Source organism: Helianthus annuus, chromosome 6, assembly GCF_002127325.2.
Source record: "Helianthus annuus cultivar XRQ/B chromosome 6, HanXRQr2.0-SUNRISE, whole genome shotgun sequence".
Taxonomy (NCBI): Eukaryota; Viridiplantae; Streptophyta; class Magnoliopsida; order Asterales; family Asteraceae; genus Helianthus; species Helianthus annuus.
This window is the reverse complement of record NC_035438.2, coordinates 17,400,987-17,412,274: the sequence shown is the minus strand read 5'-3', so window position 1 is coordinate 17,412,274 and position 11,288 is coordinate 17,400,987. Positions and strand designations below refer to the sequence as shown.

Here is an 11,288-nt window from a genome sequence, read left to right as displayed (position 1 = left end):
GGTTTTTTTTTTTTTTTTTTAAAGTTGTTTTTGTTTTATTTATAAGATATATATTTTTAAATAAAAGGTATGTTAAATGACCGAAATACCCTCATGTGCTTTGCACATGATCAGACTTAACTGATAATTTCAACTGGGTTAGTGCTATGGTGTAATGTTTTTAACAAAGAAAGAACTGTGATTGTAATTATTGAAGTTAAAGGTCATCAATTGCAATCCGATACAAACGTAAAGAACGAAAAGTGTAATTTACCCGTTAATCAAAAAACACATTTTTCTCTAAATTAATTTTACTTTTCAAACACCTTTCACATCCAACTCTCAATCATATTCACAATCACTTATTTTATTATTTTTTTTCTTTTTTCTACACTCTCAATAAAAATATAGAGACATGGATATGAGCCTCTAACTATAAATGTTTACTTTAATATCTATAAAACTTTCTTTATTATAAAGATTTTAATGTAGTTGTAGTTTTTCTTGTTTTCTCTATTTCTTTCTCTACATGATATAAAATTTAGTAATATAAAGGTTCTAATGTGAATAAAATAAAGAAAAGGATTCCTAATAGTTTCAGTAAAGATGTTTTTTTAACGACAAATTTCTTTTATTTTTTATATTGTCTATAGGAATTGGACCCAAAACCTTTCTCTCTTATGATGTTTAAAGATTTTACCTTTATCAATTTACCCGTCATCCATTGATGAAGATGTTATCTTTAGTTTTGACAACATCGAAGCGATTCATGCAATTTATTCTTTTTTATATCATAGTGTTATTTTTGTCATGTTACTATCCAAGGAAACAACAATTATTTTTAATGGTGGTGGTGGTGCGTTGGTGTTCATGTGGTGGTGGGTGGCAGGTGGTGGTTCGTTGAGAGGTGATGTGGTGTTGGCAGGTGGAGAAGAAGAACACAAGGACAAGGCTTTATGTATGGTTTTTTTTTTTAAGTTGTTTTTGTTTTATTTATAAGATATATTTTTAAATAAAAGGTATGTTAAATGACCGAAATACCCTCATGTGCCTTGCACATGATCAGACTTAACTGATAATTTCAACTGGGTTAGTGCTATGGTGTAATGTTTTTAACAAAGAAAGAACTGTGATTGTAATTATTGAAGTTAAAGGTCATCAATTGCAATCCGATACAAACATAAAGGACGAAAAGTGAAATTTACCCTTTAATCAAAAAACACATTTTTCTCTAAATTAATTTTACTTTTCAAACACCTTTCACATCCAACTCTCAATCATATTCACAATCACTTATTTTATTATTTTTTTCTTTTTTCTACACTCCTAATAAAAATATAGAGACATGGATATGAGCCTCTAACTATAAATGTTTACTTTAATATCTATAAAACTTTCTTTATTATAAAGATTTTAATGTAGTTGTAGTTTTTCTTGTTTTCTCTATTTCTTTCTCTACATGATATAGAATTTAGTAATTTAAAGGTTCTAATGTGAATAAAATAAAGAAAAAGATTCCTAATAGTTTCAGTAAAGATGTTTTTTTTAACGACAAATTTTTTTTATTTTTTATATTGTCTATAGGAATTGAACCTAAAACCTTCCTCTCTTATGATGTTTAAAGATTTTACCTTTATCAATTTACCCGTCATCCATTGATGAAGATGTTATCTTTAGTTTTGACAACATCGAAGCGATTCATGCAATTATTTCATATATAAGTTTGCAAGTTTTTTGTGCATCATTAGTTGTATTATGTGCTTTGTGAGTTTTTCAAAAAAAAAACTTGATTTTTTACTTTTAACCCAAAGGTTTTTACCTTTTTCAATTTTAACCCTCATAATTTGTTTTTTAAATTTAACCCAAAACTTTTCATTATTTGCAATTTAGCTTCGCAACTTTTGTCCACTTATACTTTTCATTTTTCGCAAATTTTCGTTTTACGTATAGTTCTAAATTTTTCGAGTTAATACGACGCAACGTGCATGTGTGGTTCAACATTTTTACCTCTATTTTTCCATGTTTGACAGGTTCGTCGCAACACGCAAATCGTAAGTCGAGTCAGTGTTGGTGGTCAATGACGGTTGTGTGACATTACTACTATTTGACACCGTTTTACGCCCTGCCGCAACGCGGGGTGTGCTTTGGGGGTTTTCAAAGAAAAATGGTTATGCGTATGGTTGTCGTAACGTTGGCTTTGGGGGTTTTCCAAAAAAAACGTTTTTTTTTTACTTTTCACCCAAAAGTATTTTATAAATTATTTTTACCCTAAACTATTTGTTTTTTTACTTTTAACCCAAAACTTTTTATCTTTTGCAATCTATCGTCATAACTTTTTTTACTTTAAACTTTGGTACTTTATAGTTTTCATTTTCCGCAAATTTTTCGCTTTATGCTTGGTTCTAAATTTTGTGACTTAACACATCGCAGTGTGAGTCTTTGGTTTAACGTTTTTACGTTTCGTTCTAAATTTTGCGAGTTAACACGACGTAACGTGCGTGTGTGGGTGAACGCTTTTACATCGTCTATTTTTTCCTCGTTTGACAGGTTTAATATAACGTGCGGGTCCTATATCAACTTAGTTATAACTAAAGAGTTCCCGCCGAATTGCGGCGGATCGCAATTCTAGTTTATTCTATTTTATATCATAGTGTTATTTTTGTCATGTTACTATTGGATAGGGACATTATTGTGAATTCATGTAACCCTAATACCACATGCCATCCCACTGTTTTGTTCCCTAGCTAAAACCTGGGGCGGTGAGGTTTACATCTATTTATGCTCCATCCAACTCTTCTTATTCCTCATCACTTACTCACTTCATACTTCACATTTGATTACAAAATCATCACAACACACTTTAGATTACAAGATGAGTTCAGCAACCAGAGCTTGGATGGTAGCCGGAACTGTAGGACTGGTGGAGGCACTCAAAGATCAAGGGTTTGCACGGTGGAACTACACCATCAGGGCCATCCACCATCATGCCAAGGCCAATCTCCGATCACTCTCCCAAACCAAGAAGCTTTCTTCTCCGGCAGCCATGGCTTCAAGCAGAGGCATTGAACAATCAGATGAGTCATTGAGAAAAGTCATGTACTTGAGCTGTTGGGGTCCCAACTGATCAAACCCTTTGTTGATTAATTAGGTAGATATAGAGAAATATGTGTGTGTAATAATGCATGTACAAAGTCCAACCTTCATAATATATGGAAGAGACTTCCATTTTTAACTTGTAATTCTCTAATTTTTTTTATCAGTTAGCACCAACATCGTTGGCTTCTTTTATCTACACTTTATACATATTCAAAAGGTTCTTAATCCTGATGAAATATGAGGACAGATTGAGAACTTGTGGTATCTTGTAGCAGACTAGCAGTTGAAAAATTGTTGGATCATGACTCAACATGTGAGTACTGTAGAGAAAATCCATGCGTCACTCACCAAAGAAAATCAAACACGATCAGAAGGTCTAATTTGTTAAGTGTCACAACTCAACAAGATTTATCTATTTGAAAAGATTAAAAATATAGGGTAAATTACACTTTTCGTCCTTTATGTTTATACAGGATTGCAACGGATAGCCTTTAATTTTAATAATTACAGTCACAATCCTTTATTTAGAAAACTCGTTACATCTTTCGTCCTTTAACACTAACTATGTTAAAATTTTTAGTTAAGTCTATTTATATAAGGGCACTTTGGTCTTTTTACCAATCTAAATTAAAATATATTATAAATAAAACAAAAATAAAATTAAAACCTTATAAATTATACCATCACCAACCCTAGCTGTATCTTCATCATATTCACCTGCAGAAACATTAGTTTATTCCTCCTCACAACCACCGTCCGTATAGCTCCTGAACGCCACCACTCCGGCCACTGACGACCACCCTACGCCGTCGTATTCTCGCGATTGCTCCTCCTCCACGTCATCATCATCGTCCGTGACAATCGAGTGGCTTTGTTGAAACGAAGTTCAAAAATTGGGGGTTTCGTTATCTTGGATGGAGAATAAGTTGGGAATGAAAGAAAACTGGTTGACGATGGCCTAGGTTTTCCAAGAAGCCGGCGATTGTGAAGCAGATTCTGACGATGGCGGGTCAAGGTTTTCTGGTGAAGGGGTTGTGCTTGGTTAAAGATTTATCAGAATCAAGAACCCTAATGACACCAGGATGAGATCCAGGTGTTCTTCCATCCATCGCCACCCCATTTTTTGTTTAATCTTTTTATTGTTTTCAACTGTGTATTTTTCTTCGTGTGGATGGATAGTGGGAAGTAAGTTTAATGTAGCTTGATTAAGGACTTCAAACGGGGCTAGTAAATTAAAGTGTTTCTGACTTGTTCAATGGATGAGTGGTGGTAGAGTCAGGTGGTGGTGGCGGCGGTGGCGGCAGCAGTGGCAGTGGAGGTGGATTTGGATGATAGGTTTAGAGAGAGAAAGTGGTAAGATTGAGAGATTGGTTATGTTTTAAATATAATTTTTTTGTTTATATTTATTTTTGAAATTACAAATCTACCCTTCATGTGCAAGGCACATGTCATACTTAATTGAAAATTTTAACCTAGTTAGGGCTAAAGGACGTACAGTGTAATGCGTTTTTCAAATAAAGGATTGTGGTTGTAATTATTGAAGTTAAAAGCTATCCACTGAAATCCGATACAAACATAAAGGACGAAAAGTGTAATTTATCCAAAAATATATCCTAACACTAGATAGAAATAAATATCATATGGATAAGACGAATTGGGCAGGCGTTTATAAATTAAACTATGAACTGCACATGGAGTTGCATTCTACGTGTATATATATTTTTTAAAGGCTTCACACACACTAAAGCCACATATGTTGGGTACCATAGCAAAGCGATATATTTTGGGTACCAAAGTCGATCAAAGTGAATCCACAAATTTTGGGTACGGAGGGCAAATTAGATTAAAAAAAGGTACAATTTGACACATACATACAAATCGACCTAAACCAAAAAAATAGGTTAATATAAACATCAAACAAACAATTTAATATCAACTGTTCGAAAAAAAAGAGTGTAGGGTTAAGTCTTAAAGCAATCTTTTAATAATAGAATATCAAATCTTTTTTATCTTTTCCATCGGGATTATCTGATCGATTCGTAAGTCAACAATGCTAAGTGGGTCGTGTTGGGGAAATTTCAGAAACCGGACGATCAGAGAGGCGTGTAATCACTCTCAGATCAAATTATTTCGGTGGTTCACCCGAATAATTCAATCGGATACAACTCTAATTTCGAGAAATCGAACCAGGGTATGTTAGTGTGTGTGAAAATTTGAACCAGTAGATTGTAACCAAAAAACTGTCTACGAAATTGGTTTTTGGGGTTATAACTGCCTCATGGCAGTTGCCTCTATTTTTCAGACACAAATTAGCCAAAAAACTGTCGTTTTTTATCATTTCAAAAATGATAAAAATTCCAGAAAATAAAATTTTCTGATACAGCTCGACCCTAGCCAGGGGCTCTGCCCCTTGGATCCTGCTCCCAGGGGCGCTGCCCCCGGACCCCCGCCGCGCCCCCTTGGAACCCCCGTAGAGTACGGGCTCCGCCCGTACACTTCGAATAATAATAACTCAAACAAGCGTGCACTCCCGCACCTCCTAACTTGCTTGATGTGTATTATTATTCGCTTTGATCACCAAGTCAATCCCCGATTACACTAAAATATCTAACAGGTCGCTAGTTGAATAGAATATGCCCCAAATCTTTAGAGCCTATATTAAGATGCAACATTCGACTATGATAAAGTGCTTTTCGGTGTGACTTGGTAAATATATTTCAAATAATTTTACCATATTACTTGCGTCATATGGTACAATACATCAAGTGTCTTGTACCAACCTCCTTAATTAGTAGAATGGTGTTGCTAAAATAAACATTGTCATCCTATGGAAACTACTCACTCATTTCTTCTACCGGTGATGTTTCCAGTGTTTTTTTATAGAGAGAAGCCCTCCTAATTGTTTAACATACGATTGATCGGATTCCTACTTCTCATAAGTTTGAGATGCCTCCTTTTGAGAAACTATATATTGAACTCCAAGATTAAGACGAATTAAGGGTTTTTGGATGTACTTTTTTTTTGTTCTTTGTCCCATGTTAAACGAGATAAATTGTCAAATAAGTTAGGCCTACGTGTATTCTTTGGTTATGTCAGTGGTCCGAAAGGTTATGGCACTGGACATAAAGGATACCGTTGCTTTGACACTGTAAGCAAGAAGCTATATGTTTCGAGGCATGATGTCTTCCTCGGGCCTATTCCTTTCTACTCGATTACATCTGAATCGCACAATGTAACAAAGTTAACTTTTCTAAATATTGATCCATTTGCTTAGGGGTGAGCATTTCTGGATCCGGACCGAAAATAACCTATACCCGACCCTAAAATTACTCGAAACCGACCCGACCCTAACCTGTAGGTATTTAAATCGGTTCTTGTTTTGAGGATCAATTCGGGTTCGGGTCGGTTCCGGTTCTAAACATAAAGGAACCGAGTCGAACCACAAGGAACCGATATTTATACAAGTGATCTGAATTTGAATGCAAATCTGGCCCATAAGTGATAAGAATTTTAATCTGTAATAAGCAAATCCTATCCATAATATATTCTAAAGATTATATTGTAAATCAAATCCTACTACAAATCCATAATCCATAATATATTCTAAAACAAATCCTTAATGTATTCTAAATCAAATCCGTAATGCATGTATATAATATATAGTAGATCATCTTAAAACTCAAAACTCTCAGAAGAACAAAGCCGGTATAATACCATACGGCAGACTTGCGGTTACCACTTACCAGGTATGTACGTATACTGACCTGTTTGCAGTAGGATTTGTTCGATATGTAAGACTTTTTGAATAACATAAAGTTAACTGTTGATAGACCGAGCTGTTGGTTTCGGTTTGGTTTAACGATTCTCAAAAACCTACTGCAAAAAAATAACACAAGAATGAAGTTAAGCTGTGAACGTGAATGCTCTGTTTCTTCTGATTCATTGATTGTAACTGTAGACGCATTATTGTGGATTGGCATGTTTTTCTTAAGTATAGTTTATCACCAAGAATTATGTTATGATTCAGGTTAAAAAGTTGTCGCATAATAATGTGTATGTCATACAAACCTGGAAGTGAAGTGAAGCTGTGCTCGGGTCGGTGTTTACCTAATGGACCGACATAACCGAGATCTCTAATACCCAGAACCGACCCGGTCTTATAGGGTAGTGTTTCGGTTCCCTGGATTATGCTTTTCCGGTTCTCGGGTCGGGTCGGGTTCTTATAGGGTCGGGTCGGGTATCAACTTTTGCTCACCCCTACATTTGCTTGAGACATTGATGCATCAACATCGTCTGATGTTCTAGCTACATCTACTAAACCTGATGGGCCAGTAGCACCACATAGATCAGTAGAACCTGATGGGTCCGTTAAGACACCCATACTTTGTTAGTCACAACTTCAGGTCCGGCTATACTTGAGATAGCTCCTTTGTTTGTCAAGAGAACTCCATCTTCGAGGAGGTCCACTCAGGAATGTAACTCCACCAGGCTACCAGATTTTGCCTACTCTACTTACTCGGCTTCATTTTTTTTATCGAAAATATACATTATCTATCTGATCTTAAGTCGTATAAAGATGTTGTCTTTAATCCTCTTTGCCAGAATGCTATGGCTGAAGAGTTCACCGCTCTTCATCAGACCCATACATAGGATTTGGTTCCGCTACACTTGGTAAACATGCAATTGGTTGTTGTTGAGTATATAAGATTAAAATGAAGTCGTATGGGTTTGTTGAACGATAAAAGTGACTATAGTTGGTACTCTCATAACTGTTGCATCCATTCGTCCGTGGAAGATTGGTCAAATGGATGTTAAGAGTGTCTTTCTGAATGGTGATCTCCATAAGGAGGTTTACGTGATTCCTCCCCCAAAAAGTGCTGATAATCCGGTGAAATCTATCAGCTTCGGAAAGCTTTATATGGCCTCAAATTGCCCCCTTGTGCTTTGGTTTGAGAAATTCGCTACATTAATTACTTCCCTTGGTTTTGTTCCTAGTAGTCATGATTTAACATTATTTGCTTAATGTACGGGTGCAAGATGCATTCTTCTGTCTTTATATGTGGATGATATGATTATTACATGAGATGATTATGATGGTATTGAGTCTTAGAAGCATGATTTGGCTCATTGTTTTGCCATGAAGAACTTGGGTCTACTACGATATATTTTTTGTATTGATGTGGCTCAATCTTAGAAGGGATTCCTCCTTTCTCAGATAAAATCTATATGATCTGTTTCAGCGGGCAAGACTTTCTGATAACAGAATTATCTAACACTCTTTTTAAAACCAATGCATGATATTCTCTTCCCCTTTTGATGTTTAGACATACAATCCATCCATAACCGACTTAATCGTCAAGAGTTATTCCCCAAAACTCTAACCACATGTCTAACCCCAAGATCCTTCATTCGCTTTCAACTCGTAACCACCCAACTCAAAGATGGGATACACTTTTCTACAAACCCTAACCAAGTGACAACATTTGTGATAGGCCGAGACATGTTTAGTGTTTGGTTGTGTCGCGACTTAGAGATGAATGTCATAGTTTGTGATTGAGTGAGGGGAGAGATATAGATATAGATACGTGTCATGTTATTTAAAGTGCCATTTTGGTCCCTGAGGTTTGGTCACTTTTGCCACTTTAGTCCAAAACTCAAACCTTTTGCATCTGGGTCCATGTGGTTTCAGTTTTATTGCCATTTTGGTCCAAAAATGAAATTAGGTCATATTTGTCTTATAAAATCCTGCAATTTTGTCATTTTCCTCAGGGGCAAATCAGGTCATATTTGTCTTATAAAATATGGTATTTATTTATAAAAAAGAAATGGTCATTTTCCCATTGCGGAAAAGGACAAAATAACAGGATTTTATAAGACAAATATGACCTGATTTCATTTTTGGACCAAAATGGCAATAAAACTGAAACCACAGGGGTCCAGATGCAAAAAGTTTGAGTTTTAGACTAAAGTGGTAAAAGTGATCAAACCTCAGGGACCAAAATGACAGTTTACTCCTTTTCATTTTTTAACACAATTTGAAGCAAATTATACAAGACCAAATGTAGTTTTCATATTTCATTAACATTTAAACCGTGTACTCGTAGCTTTTGGTTGAAAATAGTCCATCCAATGAAAAAGTGATTTAGTGAGTTTGGATAATGTGTTAAAAGATACACCATATTGGACAAATGAGGTTAATATCAAATTACGGTTAAGCTTACCTCCATGTGAACTCACGTGCCTCTCCTATGTCATTTTGTGTATCCATATCCAATAACCTTACCACTAAACGACATAAGGAGAAAACGTAGCAATCATCCTACCCTTAATAAATTACCAAAAATAATACATAAGGTACGTGTATTCTAGGTGTCCCCTCTTCATGAAAGCTCATGTGCATGTCAAGAAACCTGTTGGTTACCTATTGGCCGCCAAATGGTGACAACACTCTCATTAACCCATAGGTCTGTCTCCACATTATTATGACTCATGCATCACTTTAATATATAGTCCAAAACTTCATAAGTTGTGAGTGACCACAACTCCATAAATACCCACTTTCTTGCATTTGTGAACACAACCCACAGCTCCGTAACATAGCATAACATAAGATAAACTAAATAACTACATAAAGAACCATGAGTTCAGTAAGCCGTGCTTGGATGGCCGCTGGCATCGCAGTTGTTAACGAACATACCGATCAAGGTTACAAACTTAGATCACTCATCAACTCCTTCCGACATGGTAAGAAGACTACGCATTCTGATGATTCTCTCCGGCAAGTGATGTACATGAACTGTTGGGGCCCAAGCTGAAGAGTGGTTTGTTTGGTGGTGGGAGTTGTCTCGATAGATGATGTGAGTCGAGTCTAGGTGTTTGGGAATAATTTGTAAAATGTGTAGGCTGGGAATACCATATTATAGAAGAAGAGGGTCCAAATTGTAAATGTTTTTAACCCTAGTGACTTGTAAAACTCTTTGATACGGTTTCCCAGACGATAAATGAACATCTTTCTAAAATATCATGTCTACTTGTGTAGTTATTAATTAACTTTATTATTAAAATTGAATATTCATAACGTGCTACCGACTTGATAGATCCGCAAAAGTTTATACCGACCATACATGAATGTTCTTTTTTTAATCAAGCAAGCTCAGTACTTCTTGAATTACTGCGTGGTTTTTATATACTTCGTACCTATTTATTTTACATATTGTCTAGTAGGGTTGTTCAAAAAGCTCGCAGTTCGCTCGAAAAAAGCTTGATTCGAAATTGGCTCGGTTTTAAATGAGCCGGCTCGGCACAACTCGATTTGTAAACCAGCCAAGCCCGAGCCAAGGTAGATTTGGTCCGTGGCTCGCTCGTTAGGCTCGTTATAACTAAAGGCTAATTATATACATACATGTGTGTAACATCATATATATAAGTTTAAAAATGAAAGTTATGATTTCTTTATTTAATTACTATTTATCTTTGTAATAACCTTCACGGTTTCACCTACTCTTCGACGATAGCAAAGTTTAAGACTAAGGGGCTGTTTGGTAGCCTCTTAAGGCCTTAAGAGGCTACCAAACAGCCCTTAAGTTGTATTGGCTATGGATACGCATATCGGTGGCCAAAATTTTTACAGTGAGGTTTAAGAGTAAGTTATATGAAAAATTTACTAACAAAACTCTATTTTATACCAATAAATCTTAGCTTGCATATAGCCAAACATAAGAAAGTTCAACCTTGTACACTCATGGATGTCTCACAAATTAATATGCAGGTTTTGTTAAGGATTGGCTTAGAAAGAAGTCCACATCGACCTTGAACTAATATATAAAAAGGTTGGATTAGCTATAAAAGAAAAGGATGAATTGGGATAAAAACATGTCCCACATAGCTAGAACAAAAATTATAAAAGGGGTGACTATCATTTGTAAGCCTCTCAGTTAAAATTAGTTAGTAGTTCAAACTGACCCTTTCGCTGATTTTTATTGTATATTTTTATGGCCATCTTAGGTAGTCAATTGCTTTAAAGTAAAATTAAACAATTTTCGAGCTAGCTTAACGAGCTTTGAGTTGGCTCCAGATTTTTTTGAGTCGAGCTCAAGCCTATACATTAAGCTTGTTAAAATTCTTCGATCCAAGCTAGCTCGGCTTGTTGTTCTTCGAGCCCGAGCTCGGGCCTAGGCCGGCTCGGTTCAGCTCGTTTACACTCCTATTGTTTA

At 35.7% G+C, this 11,288-nt stretch overlaps 1 protein-coding gene across 1 annotated transcript; it reads left to right on the top strand.

Moving 5' to 3' along the window:
• The first annotated feature begins 2,744 nt into the window (after window positions 1–2,744).
• On the top strand, window positions 2,745–3,218 carry LOC110863801. Its single transcript, XM_022113092.2, has one exon. It carries the CDS (start codon window positions 2,852–2,854, stop codon window positions 3,101–3,103), a length of 252 nt encoding a protein of 83 aa, XP_021968784.1. The 5' UTR covers window positions 2,745–2,851; the 3' UTR covers window positions 3,104–3,218.
• Window positions 3,219–11,288: the final 8,070 nt, after the last annotated feature.